The sequence below is a fragment of the Pseudorasbora parva genome, chromosome 15, assembly GCF_024679245.1.
Source record: "Pseudorasbora parva isolate DD20220531a chromosome 15, ASM2467924v1, whole genome shotgun sequence".
Classification (NCBI taxonomy): Eukaryota; Metazoa; Chordata; class Actinopteri; order Cypriniformes; family Gobionidae; genus Pseudorasbora; species Pseudorasbora parva.
This window is the reverse complement of record NC_090186.1, coordinates 39,271,576-39,295,080: the sequence shown is the minus strand read 5'-3', so window position 1 is coordinate 39,295,080 and position 23,505 is coordinate 39,271,576. Positions and strand designations below refer to the sequence as shown.

Here is a 23,505-nt window from a genome sequence, read left to right as displayed (position 1 = left end):
CTTGGCATAATGCAGTAAGGCAGGTACCATTCTCCTGGCAACTGCAAAACCCAGTCTTCAGATTGCTCGTCAAAAACTCGTCCATCCGATTGCCAGACAGAGAAGCGTGATTGGTCACTCCAGAGAACACGTCTCCACTGCTCTAGAGTCCAGTGGCTGTGCTTTACACCACTGCATCCGACGCTTTGCTTTGAAACACATTACATGAAACTCTTTACACACTGTTCTTGAGCTAATCTGAAAGCCACATAAAGTTTGGAGGTCTCAAGCTATTGACTCTCAAGAAAGTTGTCGCCTCAACACGCACTGTCCCTGCAACCACTTCGTGGCTCAGTTGCTGTTGTTCCCAATTGCTTCCACTTTGTTATAATACCACTAACAGTTGATCGTGGAATATTTAGTAGTGAGGAAATTTCACGAATGGACTTGCACAGGTGGCAACCTATCACAGTACCACGGTACCTAAATTCACTGAGCTCCTGAGAGCGACCCATTCTTTCACAAATGTTTGTAGGAGCGTCTGCATGCCTAGTGCTGGATTTTTTTTAACATAAATTCAGTGATTTGGAGGGATATCTCAATACTTTTGGCAATATAGTGCATAAAAACACATTTATATTTTACAAATTATTAATAAAATATGTTTTATATTGATTATATTTTAATTATTTTTGTATTGTAGTATTATTGCATTTTAATACAATGTATATATTTACTTTATTTTTCAGAAAGCAGAGCATTTCCTGCAAATCTCTCAGAGCTGATCTGAGCAGCGTGTAAATGTCCTCAAACAGCAGATCCTGATATTCTAGCCCAGTGCTGGGATGAGTTGTGTTAGTGTATATTACACTGTGCGAGATATATAATATGTTTTAATGTAAACATCTCGGTTTGTTTCTGTATTCAGTCTGTTTCTGTATTTTCACATGAACATATAGTCACATATATCTAATTTATACACATGAATGGACTATATATCATTATATATGAGGATTTCCTGAGGGAAAATATACTGATAATATATGAAGTTGTTATAGTTATTATAAATATTATTAAATGACTTGATTCCAGGATTAATACAAAAATTGTGCTGGTTCACGTAGCTTCAGCATATTTCAATGATGCTTCAATAAAACATTGAATATAGAATCATGATTGAATATTAATTTTATGAATTAATGTAGTTCATGCATCTGTATGCCTGTACAGTATATTTTGCAAAAGCAAAATGCATGTAATGCAAAAGGGTATTAAGGGGCTATTGTGTGGTTCATGTGCATGTGTGATTTACAGCTTATGAAGTCAAGAATGAAACATAAAAAAACAATCACTATGAAGTTTCACTATGAGTTTTAATACCATATTACATTTATCTTCGTTTTGTTGTATGGGACAAAATAGAAACTATTTTTAGCAAAAATAATCAAGCAGGCACTCAAGTATTTCTTCTGAAAAATAAACAAAAATTGTTCTGCCCTTGACAGCGGTCACGTTACACATATCTACCATCATCCAATAAATATCAACGTGGCGAACATGTCAGCAAAAAAAAAAAAAAAATCCCTGAATTCCAAATTTTGGAATACCCCTGTGTTAGCCACAAATATCCAGCTAACATAAGACAAATGTTATAAAAATATTTCTAACAAGTCCTCTTTCTATAATATGGGCTTCATTTGTCTGCATTGGGAGACAGTGGACTTTCAGGAGGAAATACATCTGCGCCACTCGGGGGTCTTACAGGAGATTTCCTTCTGGCGCTTCTGACCGTGAGCTCGTCCTTGTGTTTAAATGTGAGAGGAACGAAACCATCTGCATCAGCCACCAAGACAATCCACATGGGACCTGTGAGAAGAAGAGAAAGCACTTAATGAGACATTTCTGCACATGTCTTTGCAGTCTTGGCATAAGTGACAATGGTTCAAGCAGACATCAGCGCTAGAGATGCACAGCACAAAAAGCTGTAAGCTGATTCAACCTTAAACCCTTAAATCCGATTGCACCACCTAATCACTTCCTATTTTAGTCATTGACAATTAAATGAAGCCAAAGCACACTGAACAATCTGTCTTCAACAAAAGATTCAATGCTTTACACGGCCTCATTAATAGATCCCATCTGCTCATTGTTGAAAAGAGCAAATCTGCCTGAAATCATGTCAACACAAAGATCTCGGAAACGTTCAGGTGCTTCTTCAAGCGTGCAATACTTCCGTTTATAAATGCAATACATTTACATATCAACTTTTTGAAAGAGATTGTTTCATATTGTTACATATGTATTGATCGAGCATTTTGCAAGATTGCGATATCTTCCATGCGTACCATGCATCATCTCCACGACTGTTAGGCCGAAGAGTTCCTGTACCACCCGCAGGCAGATCCGCCCCCCACACAGCAGCAACGGCCTTCTCTCATCCGTATAAACATTCTCAGACAACTGTTTCTGGAGGACAAGACAAGTAGAAAGGGCACAAACACCATGAGTCATTTTAAGGGAGCATCATTCACAACAGACCTGGTCATGTGGTCATGGATTAAGTGATGATTCCCCTAAGACAAGTTATGCCAGTCAACAGAATCACTTCAATCTGACATCTGCTGACAAAGGGTTGTACTGACAACAGTGGGAGGAATTATGAGTTGGCGTGATGCTTAACAATGCCTGATGGTCTGACTACGAGTAAAATGGGCTTTGTAGAGTCTTGGTTTGGATTAAGACTTGTGCTGCCTTCACGTGCTATCGGAAATTTCGGACTTCCCACTTCTGAAGTCGTGATTACGAACGTATTCAAACTGCAACTTGAGAGGGTGTTCATGTCCAATTGTTGCACGTGAGGGCAGCATTAGCTCCAAAAGAAAACCATTTAGTCAAGTAATCATTTATTTTTTATGTTAATTTAACATTTAACATTAAAAGTATGTGAACATCTAAGATGGTTCCCTAAAGGTAAAGGATATTTGACCTGTTGAGGTCACCAAAACTGTCAGTCCTTGACCCATAAAGCACCATGGATCTTCAGCTTTGGAAAATGAAGAACCTCTTCTCATAAATTCAATAAGCAGAAGAACTACTAATACATAAAAAATCTATAAAAAACTAATGTAACTAATCTGTAGTAATACATAAATATTATAACAATGAAGATTGTTGACATTAATTATTAGCATCTGTGCTTTTATACTGTAATGTTTACATTTACTTTATAAATTAAAAGAAAATTAGAAATAGTTATTGTTTATATCATTTATAAATTCTAGAATTTATAGTAATATTAATTAATTATTATTACATTTTATAGTAAAATAAATTATAATTATACAAAATTCTAAATTATTTCCAATATGTAGCATATTTTTATTTGAGAGGATTTGCATATTGAGATTGAGATTTTTTTTCCATACAAAACTGCAAATATAATTCTTCAAAATGGTCACACTTTAGATTAGGTTTCAATTCTCATTATTAACTAACTATTAACTACTCAATGAACTCCTAATTACTGCTTATTAATAATTTAGGTATTGGGTAGGTATTTAGGTATTAGGGATATAAAATATGGTCATGCAGAATAAGGCATTAATATGTGCTATACAGGTACTGATAAACATCCAATATCCTAGTAATAGGCATGCTAATAAGCAACTAGTTAATAGTGAGAATTGGACCCTAAACCTTCATGCAATTAATCAAACGAGTAAAAGCAACTGATTAGCACTCTTCATTTTTCTACAACAGCATACTGCCGACTTTCTTTGCTGAAGTTTAGACTTCACCGTATGATTCAAAAGAAAATAATTTCATACCTGACACGTAATGTGCACGTATTGCGGTTCGTAAGCGGACGGATAGCTGCATGCGATCTTCTTGCCGTTCTGGGTGAAGTCTCTGATTTCTGAGAGGCACTGCTGGACGTCAGCGAACCGGGTGAAAATCCTCTCCATGTTCTGCGTCAGCTGCTCCAGGTTCTTCTCTTTGGACTGAAAGCTGTTCTTTGGCGGAGTGGCATCGGAGTACGATTTTTCCGAGGCCTCGTACCTGGGCGAGCACGGCCGACTGGAATCCCGGCTGGCCTGTCCGGCTACCGCGAGCGTGGCCATGCGGCTGATGTGGTCCATGTCGTAGTTTTCTAGAGTAATAGAGGAGGCACTGGAGGCTCTATCCGAGAAGTCGGTGGAGCTTGCCACAGGGCTCAACTCTGAGCTGCGTACCTCCTCGATTAGTTTTCTCCGACTGGCTGGAGAAACAATTACAGAGCCTCCAGGAAGAATTAGATCCTTAATTGATAGACGGTCCTCTTTAGAAAAGTTCTCAGAATGACGTCTAATCCCATGATGCTGGCTTGGCGGATCGGACTTGGGAACCACCGGGGTGGGACCTTCCTCATCGAATACCAGCTCCTTGGCTATTAGTCTCAAGATGTACTTGTCCGTGTTGGAGGAGGGGAGAAAAGCAGGATCATTGGACTTCTGCCGGCCAATCATAAAGAGCAACATCTTGTTGGTGAAAAAGCACACCCCTTTGGGCCTCTCGTTCTTTTGCAGCTGGATCTGTTGCACATTGGGCATGGATGAATCCGTGATACAGTAAACCAGGATCATGTTGCACGTGTTCGAAGCCACGGCCATCGTGCTCCCGCTCGGATCAAAAGCAATGATGTCAGGGACCAAGATGCCAGGGATGCTGACCTTCCTTGTAGTGGTAACCTTGCGTTCGTACGTCACTAGAATCAAATGTGAGGAGTCCTGACCACTTCCCAACAAATTATCCCTCCGCCTCAAGTGAATGAGAGGGCTTGGGTCTGATTTCCTGTGTTTGGCGAGAATGTGCGTTAGATCTATGGGTCCGGATGAAGAGGCGTGTCCCGAGCGCTCAGAGTCACATGATCGCCGTCTAGAGTCCAAATAATAGTCTGTATCCACTGTCAAAACGGGAGAAGGGCGACAAGTCGATGCCTCCGACTCATTCGGCAAGTCGAAGGCGATGCCTGCATTGAGCCCGCAAATTTTATCAAGCGGAAGTTCAGTCGCTACAGCCACTTGAGCCTCGTCGGTGGACTCGATGGCGCAGATATACCCACCTACATCGAAAACAGGGCAGAAGGAACACGCCACCAGGCTTTTTTGGATGTCGTTCCAAATGTACGAGTGCAATGCGCTGCCGATTGCGACCACCAGGCGAGTCCCGTCCTTAGTCCAGCAGGCACAATGGATCAAACCGCTGCCCTTTATGTCGGCCTTCACGCGACGATTATCGACCCGCACGGAAAACAAAACAGATGCGTCCCGCTTGGTCAAAACAGCTAAGATATCCATTTTGGGGTGCCAGACACATCCCTGTGACAGCAGTGGGAACGGCTCGCTCATTTCACAGGTCTGCGTGCACAAGAGTTTGTTTTGCTCCAAAGCGCTCAACTGAAGTTGCCAGACCGTGATGTGCTTCTTATGCTGCACGGCAAGCAACGCCGGGGACCCGGAGCAACACAACGGCCCCCAGAAGAGTCCCAAGACATGTTCGAATTGTCCAATGACATTGGTGTCACCAAATTTGGGCTCACCGTCGACAGAAAACAATGACGTGAGACAGACCTGCTTACCGTCCGTCCAGGCTATTCCGTGCACCGGGTGAATTGCTTGGTGCAGGGTGTTTAACCCTGTTCTCAGAAGTTTGGCTTTTCCTAGCTCCATGCTTGGCTCAGTTTCTCCAATGGAAAGGAAAATGGTGTTGCTGGTCATACAGGAAAGGGTTTTTGAGTCAGAATTGAAAGATAGATGTAACCCTGTGCCTCAGAATGAGAAGACTGCCATCACTCCAAGAATAGGTAAAGCCTCTTCCCTCACTCTCTAATCCTATTGGCCAGAGTGAGGCTCCACTCAAGGATGACCAGATTAGGCTGACACGACCCCCAACGTCATAAAACCCTTGGAGTTTTAGATGCTATGTCTTTTTTTCTGCCACAGGCCTGAAATACACAAAAATATATGTAAGTCGAGACATATGCAATGACTGAACATCACAGAAATGTCACGTTAGAAAATGTATGCTGATATCAAAAACAGTCTCTTGGCTACTACTATGATAAGTTAATACAGCTATTATAACTACAGTAAAACTGTGGTGGCTTTGTATTAGCAAGATGAATTAGCACGATTCATTAATTAATGCTACTTCTAGTAAAAACAACTGTATTAAAACTTATAATTAAAAATATATAAGGTTAATTTTGTAATGGGGAATCATTATACTACAACAGACGTAAATAAAGTAACGTTAGAATCACATGTCACTTAAGTTAACGTTAATCACTTTAAACACTGGACATCGATAACTCATAAACCCTTACTAAAAGTTACCATGTTAACCATATATCTAAAAGCAGATTGCATTGTTTGAAGTTGAAGTTTAGAGTAGTAACAACTATGACATGACTAATAATTTCTATGTAAAATGCGTTCTCGAAACTATTTTATTCACATGTAACGTTAAGTTATTGCCGCAATCCCAGCATGCTGGCATGTAAAGAAGATCTAGAACAATCTAGAAAATAAAATGGAAAATATAAGATAAATAGCAAATCTGCAATTTCAGAAGGTAAAATTTCAAACATACCATTGTGCTTTTGACAACACTGCGGAAACCATGGTAACTCCACAGAGATAAATTATTGTAAATTTGAGCGGTGTCCGCATTTCCCCGCGGAGACATTTGAAGTCATGGACAGACGGAAAAAGAATGACTCGGGCATTCTGGGAGTTGTAGTTCACACACACGTTCAAACTCACGATAGGAAGTCTGCTTCATTTTCGCGAATCGATTCTTTCGAACGGTTCGTTTTAAAGGGCTAGTTCAAATATGGTCGACATACTTCAAACAAAGTTAATATTCAGAACTGCAAATAACATATAGGGTGCAACAAAAAATAACATATTTTGTAAGTGCAGTTTTTAATAGATGTTACACTTCACACTATTCCAGAATCTCATACAAATTGAGGTCATCAGAACGGAATGTTGTCTAATATTTCACCACGGGTTGACCATCGCATCGCACAAACAGTGATGTGACAGTGGGCGGAGTGCAGTAGCGCTCTCTCTCTCTCTCTCTCTCTCTCTCTCTCTCTCTCTCTCTCTCTCTCTCTCTCTCTCTCTCTCTCTCTCTCTCTCTCGCACACACACTCACACACACACACACACTGTCTCACTACTGTAGGATCTGTCTGCGCGAACAGAATGGGTGTTGAGATTGAAACAATATCTCCAGGAGACGGTAAGACGCTTCAAATTTGTATGTTGTTTTGACACAATCTAGCGTTAAAAGCGTTATTGCGGGAAAATTATGTCGCTCTAATTACATAATCTATTTACATTCTTGAATGTTTCATTGCATAGCCTATTGTTTGCGTAAAGCAGTCAACTTTATGTCAAATTCAACGAAATACCCATCGCTATGTCTCGTCAGGGATTTAACGTGTGTGCGTGTGTGTGTGTGTGTGTGTGTGTGTCCAGTATGTGTGCCATGCGTGCCAGCTCCAGCACTCTTCTCATTATGATTCCTCACTGCAGCTGTCGGAAATATGCATTCAGGATTTCCTCTACAACATGCTTATAGTGCGATTTTCCTCATAAAATGCATTATGCTGTTGATCATGTATGTCTCAGATGGCGGCATTCTTGCCCTGGCTAGACATGAGCTTTGATGTTAATCCGAGGGGGCTTTGCAGGGTAATTTGGCACAGTTGTCAGAGTCGCTGGGATTCTGAGACCTGGTTTTATCTAATGGCCAATTAAGGTCCTGTTATTATGCGTGCCACTTGTTGCATTACCTGTTTCCAGGTAGGCTGTAGGCAACAACCTGACTGTTTGGCCATGATGGCTCTTTCATTGACACAATTCAATTATAATCAATTATGAGATTATTATGCTTACCAAGGCTGCATTTATTTGATCAATACTGCAATAAAACTGTAATATTGTGAAATAGGATTACAAATATAATCTTTATAATATAAATAATCTTAAAAATGTAATTTACTTGGTCAATGACAAAGCGGAATTTTCTGCATCATTAACCCAGTCTTCAGTGTCACATGATCCTTCTAATATGATGATTTGCTGCTCAAGAAACATGTTTTATTATTGTCAATGCTGAAAACAGTTGTACTGCTTCATATTTTTGTGGAAACCGTGATACATTTTTTAAAATTTGTATTTGACAATATTTCACAAATAAAACATCAAAGGTAAATCAAGTCTAATTTTCAGTTATAGACTTTTAAGCCCAAGTTATTTTATTGAGCTATTACTTTACCGTACTTTAGGTCACTTTGGTTAAAAACATCTGAAAAATGTGACCCTCTTGTAATATTCTAGGAACTTAAAGGGTTAGTTCACCCAAAAAGGAAATTGATGCCATTAATGACTTCCTTAATGTAATTCCACAGCCGTAAGACCTCCTTCGGAACACAGTTTAAGATATTTTATATTTAGTCCGAGAGCGTATCCAAGTGTATGCACACTATACTGTCCATGTCCAGAAACAGAATAAAAACAACATCAGAGTAGTCCATCTGTGACATCAGTTAGTTCATTAGAATCTCTTGAAGCATCGAAAATACATTTTGTTCCAAAATTAACTAAAACTATGACTATATTCAGCATTGTCTTCTCTTCCTTGTTTGTTTAATGACAATATCCTGGCCGGACTACTGTTGTCAGTGATAGAAGTATTTGAAACTGACATGATTTCTTAATGTCTAGTGACATATCAGGGTAATTTTATGATTAATTGAAAATACATTTCTTACATACAATTTCTTTAAACTGTGTTCTGAAGATGAACGGATGTCTTACGGGTGTGGAACGATATAAGGGTGAGTCATTTGACAATCAATTTCATTTTTGGGTGAACTAACCCTTTAACACACCTATTTGCAATGGTTACATTTGTGTTTCTGTTTTTTAGCCACGAGTTCTGTCATAATTTTGGCCTGAGAGTCTGATTATTCCTTTATATGTTTATATGGACCAGTAAGAGGTCAGTGAGTCATAATATTAAGCATTATTATGACATGATCATTAAGCTGTAAATAAGGGCTGGAGTGACCATGAGCTCATATGATTTTGACACCTTTCAGACGTAAAATTCTTGGCACAAGTCATCAAACTCGAGAACTGCCTACTGGGGTCACCAGTGTCAGGAATGAACGAGATGTAACATGGCTTTCATTTTTTCTTGCTCTGCTCTGCTCTCTTGTGTCTGTGGGCCGCTCTCGACTGACATCCTATCTGACCCCCACCACCCTGCTGTCATGTGGCTCACATTCCTGTCCAGCTCCCACACATTAATCAGACACCACCTCCACCACACGCACACGCACACGCACACACACACACACACACACACACACACACACACACACACACACACACACACACACACACACACACACACACACACACACACACACACACACACACACACACACACACACACACACACACTGTTCTATGTGGTTTACAGGGACTCTCCATAGGCGTAATTTTTATACCATACAAACCGTATTTACTATCCCCTTACACTGCCCCTGGCCCTAAACCTACCCATCACAGGAAACATTCTGCAGTTTTACTTTCTCAAAAAACATCATTTAGTAGCAGTTAATTAATTCGAATATCTTGAAGCATCGAAAATACATTTTGGTCCAAAATTAACAAAAACTACGACTATATTCAGCATTGTCTTCTCTTCCTTGTTTGTGTTCAAACCTCAAATAAAGATTCAAACGGCCAAGCAGGCGGGGCCAAGAGACGTGGGAACAGAGCAAGTCCGGTGGCGCAAGTGTTAATGAGCATAACCTGCACGCCACACAGTTCTTGAGCCCCACAGAGGAGCTCCGGAAAGATAAAAGGAGGAGTGATGACAATGAAGGACAAGAGAGGACCAGGCCTGGACTTTATGTTGGTGTTTTGTTTTAGTTTATGCTGCAATCATCTGTGATGGGCTGCTGCTTTACTTTAGTTTTGTTGTTTATCTTTATTTTATAATTAAAGTTACGTTTATTTTTCATGGCTTCGTCTTCCCTGAGACTTTAAAGGTGTCATGAACTGGCTTTTAAAAAAAATGATACTGTTCACATGGTTTTTGTAAGACCTGAAGACTTGGAAGTTAATGCCCATGGCTAGTATTGGATAAGATATTTATTAATACATGCGGGAATTGTTTTGAAAGCATGGGAAAACAACAACCGGAAAGAATTGTCCACACGGCTGAACATCTTTATTAAACAAACACAAAGATTTATTTCTCATCCACCCGCGATTGATTGGAATGTAATTTTTTTATTACTTGGCCCACCTGATCGGTGGATATAAGTGCAAACCGTGCCTCACACACACACACACGCATGCCAAGAACGTTGCAGACAGCATGATCAAAACTTCCGCAATTATATTTTTCCTTCACATATAAAGTAGAGGGTAAACAATGCACATCAATGAAGGAATGTTATTTCACTATTTAAGATGGCCCGTCGGCAGGCCGGGTGTACATTTGTAAGCCCGTCTGGAAAAACACAGAGTAGTTTGGGCTTTGCGAGCTTTGTTTCACGACACGGTGACTTCAAGGTGTGGCATGTTCTGAGATCGATTGTTTGCTGAGCCAGGTGTCAATAAAACCTTTTCTTTGACTAACAAGGAAGTCTTCAACTCTGAAACTTATAGGATATTCTTATATTACAGTGACCTTTTATATATCAAAAGCTCAAGGGAAAGTTGATTTTTCAATTCTTCCCTGAGCCTTTAACATAGTTACAGTTCTTAGATTATTACAATTGTTCTTTTAAAAATGTTTCAATGAAAGGTTCTTTGGGGAACCAAGATTGGTTCTTCTATTGGTTCATCGCCCCTTTTGGAACCTTTATTTTTAAAAGTGTAAGGTTTACACGAATGTTTGCACTAACTGCCTCATTCTCTTCTTTCTTCACAGGAAGAACATTTCCGAAGAAAGGACAGACATGCGTTGTGCATTACATAGGTAAATAATCTGCTGATGTAAATGTTCACATATGTTGTTTGTTGTAGATTTTGCTCAGACGGCTGGTGCGCCCTGCAGACTAACAGCTCCGACAGACAGGAAACAGGATGTCGATAACAACATTCTGTCTCCTCTTGTTTAATGGTTTCTTTCCTCTCAGTATCCCAGTGCTTCTCTTTGAAATCGCATGCAGGTAGAGCTTGATAAGTGCTGCAGTTCTTTCCCTGTATTGAATTGATTGGTCCTCAACTGCATAATAAGCCCTTAAAAGTATTGTTTGAACTCTGGACCTTTATATTGTGAATGATATACAGTATGTTGCCAACTGGATCAGAAAATGTATGGCTTTTCCACTCATAATGTTCGCCTATAATATACGGTGGAGTCCAAAAGTCTGCGACCACTAGTGAAAAGGCTTTAATTTCCAATCCATCATTTTATAATTTACTACAAATTGCTTCATTACTAATTATATTATAAGCATTAATCTTAAGCCTAATGATCATGGTCTCCAGCGTGATGTGAGATGCTCCAAATACTTTCTTGTGCTTCAGTAAGAGCCAGAACATCTGAACAAAGGAGTCAAATGATCAATGTCACCTAAAAATGTGCAGAATGTGATAAACTTCATTTTACATTATTTGATGTCTTTAATTTTTTAAAGACATCAAATCAGATAAAAAAATTGCCTTTTTTTGCCAGTGGCAGGTGATATGTGGAAAATTGCTGTTCAGTACTAATAACATATAAATATACACCTTATTAGGATTATTAGGAACACCATACTAATACTGTGTTTGAACTCCTTTCGCCTTCAGAACTGCCCTAATTCTCAGTGACATTGATTCAACAAGGTGCTGAAAGCATTCTTTAGAAATGTTGGCCCATATTGATAGGATAGCATCTTGATGGAGATTAGTGGGATGCACATCCAGGGCACGAAGCTCCCGTTCCACCACATCCCAAAGATGCTCTATTGGGTTGAGATCTGGTAACTGTGGGGGCCATTTTAGTACAGTGAACTCATTTTCATGTTCAAGAAACCAATTTGAAATGATTATAGCTTTGTGACATGGTGCATTATCCTGCTGGAAGTGGACATGGTCAGAAACAATGCTCAGGTAGGCCGTGGCATTTAAACAGTGCCCAATTGGCACTAAGGGGCCTAAAGTGTGGTATAACAACAAAACATTTGACAGAACCCAAACTTTTCAACAGTAGTGATTATTTTTCTCTATAGGATGAAATTCATTGTTCAGAGGTATCTGCATTTGATGTTAACAGTTTGAGGCAGAACTCTCAGTGTTATTATAGGTTAGATTCAGGCAGCACTGACTGTGAGATGAGCTTCTGGTGGTCATTAACACTTAGAGCAGCAATCAGGGTCAGACTCACTACAGACATCAATACACCCCTTCTGCAGTACTTAATATAGCACTTCAGGGACTTTGCTGAGAGCCCTCGAGCCCTGCAGTGAACCAGATACAGCACTACCACCAGAGACAGTTAAGTCATCACTCTTTTTGGCTGAAATGGACAAAAATCAATAGAGCAAATGGAGGGACATTTGGGTTTAAGATTTAGAATGTAAAATCTTTCTGCAGCGACCAGATTAAAAATAAGGAAAACATGTTTCAGTGAGGTTAGTGGCCATAAGCAACAATTTGTTTAGCTCATATCAGATAATTCAATCAAAGAAATGCAAATGGCTGACTAAAAGAAAAGCTAATATTGAAATTAACTAAAATAATCGGTGGTAAAATTGTTGCTGTAGCTAGGGAATTCTGGGCCCATTCGAAAAAAAAAATTATGTGGGCCCCCACCGCTCTCCACTAGTGACTAATTATTGTTTAAAGTCATCAAGGAATTATGCAAAACAAACAAAACAAAAAATTATAAAATGATTCATTATACAGTGAACCTTGCCAGAACGTTCTGAAAACATTCCCTGTTAACTGGGCAGTTTGTAATGTATATTATAAGCAGTCATGGTTGCATGCAAAGGGAAACAGGATGGATTTTATCATGGGCTCATGCTCGAATTAGCGGAGAGACTCCCTCCTCGTTGCACACCTACCTTTCTCTGACCCAGCCGGGCAGAACAAATCAATTAGCCCAGTCCCGCTGGGTCCCCTGGGGTTTATTATTAGAGCACAGGAAGCCATCAGACCTCCCGTGACTGGCGGCTCTATTAATAACAATGGCAACTCTATATATAAATATGCTCTAAAAAGACATGCGTGTGATTGGTGGTGGCTCGGTGGCTCTAGGGTACTGTAATGGCAATGCGGAGAAACCCACTATAGGGGTCCCGTTTCCTGAACCCTGACCAGGCATCCAGAGAGTAAAGTGGTGATGTCATGTGCAATTATGGGTATTTTCCCTTCTCTTGCTTTTAGAACACACTTCCCTATTTAGTGTTTTAATTATTTAACCTTTTTATTAAAGGAATAATTGTCCCCAGTACAAAAATAGTTTGTTATTCTCATGTACTACATAATGAAACGTTTAATACACTTAATTCTGTAGATGACAATTTTTATCTTTGAATTTTTATATCACTATAGTGCAAAATTATCCCATTCAAATCAATCTGATAAACAAGTTAAGGTTACACTTTATTTTAAGGTGACTTAGTTCCATTGTACTTCCTCAACTAAGTATACTGAGTAATATTAATTAAATACATGTACTTACTATCGAGTTATGCTAAGGGTTAGGGATTGATTTAGAGTTAGTTACTTGTGATTATGCATAATTTACTGTTATACTATAGTAAGTACATGTAATAATGTGTAACTGCATCACCTTAAAAGAGTTAATGCTAAAAGGAAAGTTAAAAGTAATTAAAAAAAATAGCCTGATTATATTACCTAAAATGTGTTATGTAATAGATTATAGTTTATGTTACTAACCATTTTCATCATGTATTTTGTATTCAGTAATAACTTTGCATGTGTCTACCCAGCGCTGCAAACATATACTTTCGGTTGAACTTTATTTTACAGTATGTGCACTTACATCATTTACTTACCTAAGAGTAATATAAGGTAACTAAATGAAGGTTAGGTTTAGGGGTAGGTTCAGGGTTACTATCTAGTTTTTAGCCAGTTATTGCAATTACTATAATAAGTACATAGTATGTACATTGGGAACAGGAATGTAAAATAAAGTGCTACCATACTTTCTTGCATGGATCACATTTTTGGCCTCATCCTCAGCAAATTGCTTCTCATCATAGTGCAAGAGCTTGTAGGTATTATTAGTTGAAAAACAGGCCTTGAATCCCCACTGGAAATAATGTACCATGCAGGCACATTTGGCTTTCCTTTATGATTCAACAAGGTGCTGAAAGCATTCTTTAGAAATGTTGGCCCATATTGATAGGATAGCATCTTGCAGTTGATGGAGATTTGTGGGATGCACATCCAGGGCACAGCTCCCGTTCCACCACATCCCAAAGATGCTCTATTGGGTTGAGATCTGCTGACTGTGGGGGCCATTTTAGTACAGTGAACTCATTGTCATGTTCAGGAAACCAATTTGAAATGATTTGAGCTTTGTGACATGGTGCATTATCCTGCTGGAAGTAGCCATCAGAGGGTGGGTACATGGTGGTCATAAAGGGATGGACATGGTCAGAAACAATGCTCAGGTAGGCCGTGGCATTTAAACGATGCCCAATTGGCACTAAGGGGCCTAAAGTGTGCAAAGAAAACATCCCCCACACCATTACACCACCACCACCAGCCTGCACAGTGGTAACAAGGCATGATGGATCCATGCTCTCATTCTGTTTACGCCAAATTCTGATTCTACCATCTGAATGTCAAAAAAAATCGAGACTCATCAGACTTGTTTGTTCAGCACATCCCACAGATGCTTGATTGGATTGAGATCTTGGGAATTTGGGGGCCAAGTCAACACCTCAACCTCATTGTGCTCCTCAAACCATTCCTGAATTTGTGCTTTGTGGCAGGAGCATTATCCTGCTGAAAGAGCCACAGCCACCAGGGAATACCGTCTCTATAAAAGGGTGGACATGATCGGCAACAATGGTTAGTTAGGTTGTACTTGTCAAAGTAACATCCACGTGGATGGCAGGACTCAAGGTTTCCCAGCAGAACATTGCCCAAAGCATCACACTGCCTCCACTGGCTTTCCTTCTTCCCATAGTGCGTCATGCTACACACATGCACCCGACTATCCACGTGATGTAAAAGAATACATGATTCATCAGACCAGGCCACCTTCTTCCATTGCTCCGTGGTCCAGTTGTGTTGCTCACGTGCTCACTGTCGGTGCTTTCAGCGGTGGACAGGGGTCAGCATGGGCACCCTGACGAGTCTGTGGTTATGCAGCCCCATACACAACAAACTGTGATGCTCTGTGCATTCTGACACCTTCAGAACTTCTTGAGCAATGTGAGCTACAGTAGCTCAACAGTAGGTCTGTTGATCAGACCACTCAGGCCAGCCTTCGCTCCCCACGTGAATCAATGAGCCATGACCCTGTCTCCGGTTCTCCACTGTTCCTTCCTTGGAGCACTTTTGATAGATACTGACCACTGCAGACCGGGAACACCCCACAAGAGCTGCACTTTTTGTCTTGCTATCACAATTTTGCCCTTGTCAAATCCTTACACTTGTCCATTTTTTCTGCTTCTAACACATCAGCTTTAAGGAAAAAATTTTTCACTTGGTGCCTAATATACCCACTAACAGGAGCTGTGATGAAGAGATAATCAGTGTTATTCACTTCACCTGTCATTGGTCATAATGTTATGCCTGATCAGTGTATAACACACAATATATTTTTAAAATACATTATACACGTTAAAAAAATTATATACATTAAAAAAATATTAACACCATCATTGCATTGAAATACCAAGTATTTTGTTTTAACCATCATCCAGCACGAACTGATAGCACTGTTTTTAGCTTTCTCTCTCTGCACCTGACGTTTCCGCCAGAACACTCTTGTTTAATGATACATGAACCCATGCGTTTGTCATACCACGTGGTTTTCTGCTGACATGTTTTCGAGTTGAAAGGTGCCAACAAATCTATAAGTGGCAGTTGCATTCAGGTAGCGTGTGCATCTAATTACATTTGACGCTGACTGAGAGAAACCGGCTGCCGGCTCTGGTAGAAGGATACTGTAAGCCGTGGTAAAAATAGCCATCCTGGCCTCCGCCTGCTGAACTGGTTCACACTCTTTCCCACCGATCTCTCACGCACAGGTTTATGAACCAAGAATGACTTTGGGTTTTTTTCCAGTGAAGGCAGTCAGTAGATCATTCGCGTCCACTTGGCTACATCCATCGAACAAAGAAAAGCTCCCACCCAACAATACTGCTGATTGTAATCATGGAAAATGAGTTACAGTAGCACTAGCTGCGAAAAAGCTATCACACCGCCCTCACACCAGTGAATACATCATCAGAGAAGAGATGTCACTGCTAAGGAAAGTTATTTTATAAAAAAAGATTGCGAGGCATAGGATTTTTTTAAATGTGCATGGATGAATCATTTATAATAAATGCTGAAATATTCCAAAAAAATAAAAATAAAACTATTGTGGTGACTGTCCGGAGGAGATACTTGTTTTTAATAACCCTACAAGTTCAATTAAAGGCTTACTTCAGCGATTAGCATATGGCTTTGTATCAGTAGAAACCCTGAAGTATATTCAAATGATTGTGCTTTCCCCCCTCATATCCCCCTGAGACAAGAGATTTATGCATTTTATTTCTGGGGAAATTCCTCCTATGACGCAAATTGACGATATTTGCATCACAGGAGGAATGTTTGGCCAAAGGCTAAAGACTACAGCCAGCAGAGGGAGCCATTTCCGCATGTTTTGAACCCGCGCATGGGGGACGGAGATCACACTCAGAGCTCAGCTCAGCTACAGGCACTCATTTAAACGGAGCTAAACAGAGATCTGAACTCATGTTGTGAATATATGCCGCAAGTGTAGTCGCGATTACCTTAGCCTGACAAGCCAGACCCACATCAAGATGTTTGGTCTGGAAACTGACAGGGCTCAATCCGAGGGGCGGGATAAAAAGTTGCCTTTCAAACTCCCTCTGCACGCGATAGGATAGCGCTACACCAACCAGAGCAACAAAGGTGAAGCAGAGCTTGTTGATAGATTAAACATTCGCCGTATCCGGTCGGCTAAACTCCGAACACATCTTCCCTTTTTAAGAATGACTTCAGTGCCATTCTTTGTTCTTTTCTCAGAGAAAAGCTTAACTCCAAGTCTTCCAGAGTCGCGGTCAAAGGTGATTCGAAAGACCGCCGTTCGCCAGTTTCTGTGTTTACTAGAAGCACGCAAACGCAACTCGGCCGTCGTCATTATGGCCCCGCCCACCGACTCTATACACGATGTGATTGGCCCGGCAAGAGTTAGGGAAATACAGTTCAGAAGGGTATTGAGAGTTGCTAGAGGACACTCGCGGGCAGATTAAATTTGCTGCCGATAGGGTGCGTCTAGATTTCTAGGCTACAATTACCTCAGCTCTCATCACGAGAGCTCATCAGCTCATTTATCTGACTCCTGCAGTTAGTGCTCAGTGCTGTGATACTCGCGCGGTGACTCACTCATTATATTGAACAGACACGTTCAGTTTTTAACTGTAGTGTCTTCTCCAACTCAGTCACAGTAATCAAGTTGGTGGCTTTGGGAATGGCCTCACAGGGCAGAGAAGCATTCTGGGAATTGTAGTCTTTCATCCCCATGAGACAAAAATACATTTTCTGTCTTTTCTCAGTCTAGAAAGCACCAAATTAAAAAATAATTTCACATTTCTACTGCATTGATGACCCAGATTCATCTTCCCAGCGCTGAAGTATCCGTTTAAACAATCAAAATATGAGAAAAATATAAAATATTTTAAATAATTAACACAACATTTAACTTGATTAAGGTAATTATCAAAGACAAAATTATTTGGCAAAAGAAGAAAAACTAAAATCTCACAGGAAAAGCATACATTGACTACAACAGTTATTAATATCTTATTGGTTCTTTCTTGTTTTTGCATGTGTTCATAGTGTTTTTTTTCCCTCCATTTTATTGGCTGGCACAACTGCAATTAATGCATTTTTAATAATATTTAAATAAAGGATCAAGACATCACTTTTGGCCACTACTGTATACAGTAGGCCTATATGTACAAATAACATGACTTAATTTATACTTATTGTTAGGGGTGTTTTTAAATTGATGGAAAATTATAACAGAACACCATAGGAACAATTTAATAACATGCTAAAAACTTTTGCTTAGGCAAACATTAGTATTCACATTCTGAAAATGTAAAAATCGAGTTTCTAAATGGTCACTGTAAAGATTGATAAAAGTAACAAAGGTTTGTTAGTGCAACACTGGATAAAATCAGTCAGTTTAGTTCATTCATAAGTAAGCTTTAGTTTGTCCTTGTAGTACAAGCTTCTAATATAATATACAGTCTGGTTTTGGATTGGAGCCCACTCTGCAGATATCTTGGCATAGGGACCTTCCTGGAAGTCCCAGCGAAATTCCAGGGGGGAGTGAAAGGTAATACTTTACTGTACTGTAAGAGAACCCTCTTTCAGCATAGGGAACCTTTATATCTTCATCAGCATGGATGATTTACCTTTGTGATATTATTGAACTCACTTTTACAAAATATCTCATTTTACAAAATAATTTGAAGGCTTGTGGGACTGCGCATACTTTTTTTTGGGGGGGGGGGGGTGCTGTGGTATAGTCTGCTGCTGTAAAGGTACTGTATGGGGTAGCAAATGTAAATATGTATATGTGTATATATAAATATATATATTTTTTGTTAAAATCAGTGATGTTAATTTATTGTGGTAATTTGCTGATAATACAAAAATGGTGGTTAAAAACAATAGAAATATTTTAAATATAATATTTTAATATTAAGCATCGTCATACAATTAATTCATAATTCATATTTTAGTTTACATTTTGGTGAACAGCCCTAGTTAAATTAGATAAATATGATAAAACAGATAAGAACTGAATTTTTTGGTGCAGTTCTTGACAAAACTAGGCAGCTTTTGTTTCTAATATTACAACCTTTTAATATGCTTTATTTTCAAAGTGATATTCTTAAAGGTATATGCATGCCTATACTATAATAATGGAGGACCAGAGTACAGTGTGTATCTTCCTCTCCTTTTCTTTTTCTCTTTTTCTCTGTTTGATATAGACAGAGGCAAAAGGTGACCTACTTAAACTGGTTGAATAATCCGGTGAATTAGGCCAGTGTTTCATATTTCATTCTTTTTGTTCATTTAGATCCCAAGTGCTCAGATTCCGCAGGATATTTTGATAAGCAGAGAAGCGCTCCCTCTGATGGGTCAGCTGTGTGTTAGTGGACCATGCCTGATTTTAAAGCCTGTTTGACTGAAGGCACCCGGCAGATCCCTGAAGGGATTATACTATAGATTAAGGAATTTAGCATCAATCTGTTTATTACAGATTTTCTCTTACTTTTCTAAAGGATTAACCTATGGATTCTTTCATGACAAAAATATATAGAGTTACATTTAAATAGGAACCTAAGCCCTATCTGGAGACAGCATATCACAGAGACCTGGGACCATCCAGAACACCATAAAAACATCCAAAACACCTTAACAGCATCCAGAACATCCTAGCTGCCACCTAGCAACATCCTAATAAACCACCGGGAACACACTAACAATACTCTAACAACTATCCAGAACACATTAGCACACCCTAAAATCACCCAGAAGACATTAGCAATAATCTAAAATCATCCAGAAGATTCTAGCAACACCCTAACAACCACCAAAACACCATAGCAACACCCTAACAACACACATTAGCAACCACTTAACCACACCCAAAACTCAGAAGACCCCAGCGACACTCTAAAAACATCAAGAACACCCTATAAATACCGTAAAACATCATGAAAACTCTAGCAACACTATACCAACCACCTAGAACACGCTAGAAACACCTTAATAACTACATAACTCATTAACAGCCACCAAGACGCAGCAACATAAACGCCAACCAGAAGGCCATAGCAACATTAGAAACATCCAAAACACCCTAGCAATACTTTAAAACACCCAGAACACTCTAGTAACACCCTAACAACATCCAGAACACCCTACCAGCCACCTAGCAACATCCCAACAACTACCTGGAACACACTAACAACATTTTAACTACCCCCAACTACCCAGAACACAATAACAACCACCTAGCAACACCTAACAACAACTTAGAACACATTAGCAACCACCTAGCAACATCATTAAACCACCCAGAATACTCTAGCAACACACTAGAAACATCCAAAACACCCTAGCAATACTTTTAAAACATCTAAGATACTCTAGCATCACCCGTCCCTAACCACCACCAAGAACACCTTCACAACACCCTAATAACTACCCAGAACTCATTAGCAACCAAATTAACAACATATTTAAAAAAAAAACTAGCAACACCCTAGAAACATCCAGAACACCATGGCAACCCCCTTGAACACCCTAGCTTTACAGTCTCAGTTGCTTGAGAAAAGTCACCATTCTTATTCCTGGGTATGACATCAGGAACCAACAGCTGGGATAATCTGATCTGTTTGTGTGGCCACTCCACAGGTGATGGATGATTGATGTGGACTGTCTGTTTCACCAGCTGTTGTTTTGGGGCCAGTGTTCTGTTATCGTTTTTTTTCACCATGTTGCACTGTTTGAATATGCAGTTAAATGGGCGCTCGAGGATGTTGTGCTGATTGTATCTTAGCCTGGGAACTATAATCAGCGTTTCTTCATCAACTACTTGTGTGGTGTTAGATGTGTGATCATTTTCTCCTTAATTTTAGGATTAAGTTTTTGCATTGTGAACAGTGGGAAGCACCCAGAAAACCATAGCAACTGAGTGTTTTTTGTTTTGTTTTTTTCATTCAGAAAAAGAAACAATTTTTTTTGTTGTTGTAATGATGATGAGGAGGATGATTATGTGTTTAACTGTTTTGCTATTTACTTGCAGGGATGCTGCAGAATGGAAAAAAGTTTGACTCGTCAAGAGACAGAAACAAGCCCTTCAAATTCAAGATCGGCCGACAGGAAGTCATCAAGGGCTGGGAGGAAGGAGTTGCACAGGTAATTGAGTCTGATGCTGTGCTGCATGTATTCCGGAGCTAATGTTTGGCAACACCCTAGCAATACTCTAAAACACCCAGAACACTCTAGCAACAGCCTTACAACTACCCATAACACATTATCAACCACCTAGCAACACCCTAACATCACTCAGAAGACCCTAGAAACACCCAGAACACCCTAGCAATACTCTAAAACACCCAGAACACTCTAGCAACAATCTAATAACTACCCAGAACACATTATCAACCACATAGCAACACCCTAAAATCCCTCAGAAGACCTTAGCGCCACCCTAAAAACCAATCAAAAGACCCTAGCAACACCCTAGAAACACCCAGAACACTCTAGCAACAATCTAACAACTACCCAGAACACATTATCAACCACATAGCAACAGCCTAAAATCCCTCAAAAGACCCTAGCACCACCCTAAAAACCAATCAAAAGACCCTAGCAACACCCTAGCAACACCCAGAACACTCTAGCAACAATCTAAGAACTACCCAGAACACATTATCAACCACATAGCAACACCCTAAAATCCCTCAGAAGACCCTAGCGCCACCCTAAAAACCAATCAAAAGACCCTAACAACACCCTAGAAACACCCAGAACACTCTAGCAACAATCTAACAACTACCCAGAACACATTATCAACTACCTAGCAACACCCTAAAGACCACTCAGAAGACCCTAGCAACACCCAGAACAATCTAGCAATACTCTAAAACACCCAGAACACTGTAGCAACACCCTAACAACCACCAAGAGCACCCTAGCAGCACCATAACAACTACCCAGAACACATTATCAGCCACCTAGCAACACCCTAAAAACACTCAGAAGACCATAGCAACAGCCTAGAAACACCCTGAACTCCCTAGCAATACTCTGCAACATCCAGAACACCCTAGAAACACAAAAAAAACACCAAGGGCACCCTAGAACCACCCTAACAACTACCCAGAACTATTTAGCAACAGCCTAACAGCACCCTAAAAATCCCCAAGAGTACAGGTCATCAGGTCTGATGCTGTGCTGCATGTACCCTGGAGCTAATGATGATGATAATAATAATATAATTTAATAAAAATGAATAATAAATATTTCTACCTAATTTCAGATGAGTTTGGGTCAGCGGGCGAAGATCACCTGCACCCCAGATATGGCTTATGGGGCCACGGGACACCCTGGTGTCATTCCTCCCAACGCCACCCTTATATTTGATGTGGAGCTGATGAAACTGGAGTGAACCGTTAGCTTTTACAGGGCTGAAGTCCTTAAACGGAGAAGAAGAAGAAACAGTCCCCGCCCCACCAACAAAACCTTCTTCACCTAAACACTCTAGGCATCATCTTTTGTCTTTTATTTTGCCAATAAATGCAACATGTAGACACTGTTTAGTTACTTTAACATTTTCTACACATGAACTTAATACTGTTTTGGCACCTCGTTTTCATTTTGCTTCATGCAAAGTGCTTTTTTTTCATACTGCATTTTCCTGAACACGTGAATACAATAGAATCATTAAATGGGTATTTTAATTGGTACCAGACTGAATCCACTGCTTTGCTGAATTTAGTAAGGTTAGTATTTTACAGAAGGGTATAATGGGCTATAATTCTGTATTCTGAGGGGCATTAACTACCACTGTTTGCATTGCCACTTTTGATAAAAGTATATCCTGCTGAATGCATATGATACAATGATAATGTTACTGTATTTACTATATATTTTATATATAAATCTGTCCCTTATAAACATTTGTTGTAAGTCTCATTCAGATCTATCAAAATGAGACGTGGAACGAACTGAATATGTACGATGGAGTGCTTTGGCTTCAATGAACATTTTATCAACTTGCTCTTAATAAAGACATTTGAACTCTTGGACATCTTTGTGTTGTTGATATAATTGTATCTGAAACCATAACAGTGTAACGATGCCTCATTATTATCTGTTGCAGAAAGTGGATAAGATAAGAGAGGGCGGGAGATAAGAATATTGTTGTTTTATAACTTGGAGGCGAGACATTACATTTTCCATTATTCATTTTCAAGCTAATGTTCATCTTTAATATAATAAAATGGAATTGGCAGAACAAATACCCCACCCACCCACCTACACACACACACACACACACACACACACACGCTTGTTTATATAATAATACTAATACAATTATGTTCGTAAAAATTTCATGAAAATAAATGAAACAAAGAAAGATTAAATTAATATAATATGTTATGGCCATAGGTAATCTATGAGTGTTCATTTATAATTTCTAAATGATGTAATAAATTGG

At 39.6% G+C, this 23,505-nt stretch overlaps 3 protein-coding genes across 3 annotated transcripts in view; 2 read left to right on the top strand and 1 right to left on the bottom strand.

The window, feature by feature from the left end:
- mfsd2b (MFSD2 lysolipid transporter B, sphingolipid) overlaps positions 1-1,099 on the top strand; it is a 30,361-nt gene extending 29,262 nt beyond the window's left edge. The window contains exon 15 of the mRNA XM_067418051.1: positions 729-1,099. Coding sequence (XP_067274152.1) covers positions 729-780 — 52 coding nt within the window. The 3' untranslated portion in view covers positions 781-1,099. The remainder of the gene's footprint in view (positions 1-728) is intronic.
- Positions 1,100-1,282: 183 nt separating this feature from the next.
- wdcp (WD repeat and coiled coil containing) lies at positions 1,283-6,719 on the bottom strand. Its single transcript, XM_067418050.1, has 4 exons — positions 6,610-6,719; positions 3,807-5,962; positions 2,325-2,445; positions 1,283-1,845 (listed from the first exon to the last, which is right to left on the bottom strand). Exons 2-4 carry the CDS (start codon positions 5,733-5,735, stop codon positions 1,673-1,675), a joined length of 2,223 nt encoding a protein of 740 aa, XP_067274151.1. The 5' UTR covers positions 5,736-5,962; positions 6,610-6,719; the 3' UTR covers positions 1,283-1,672.
- Positions 6,720-7,118: 399 nt separating this feature from the next.
- Positions 7,119-23,092, top strand: fkbp1b (FKBP prolyl isomerase 1B). Its single transcript, XM_067418049.1, has 4 exons — positions 7,119-7,266; positions 10,984-11,031; positions 21,085-21,197; positions 22,324-23,092. The coding sequence occupies exons 1-4, from the start codon at positions 7,230-7,232 to the stop codon at positions 22,450-22,452; spliced, it is 327 nt and encodes a 108-aa protein (XP_067274150.1). The 5' UTR covers positions 7,119-7,229; the 3' UTR covers positions 22,453-23,092.
- The last annotated feature ends 413 nt before the right edge of the window (positions 23,093-23,505 follow it).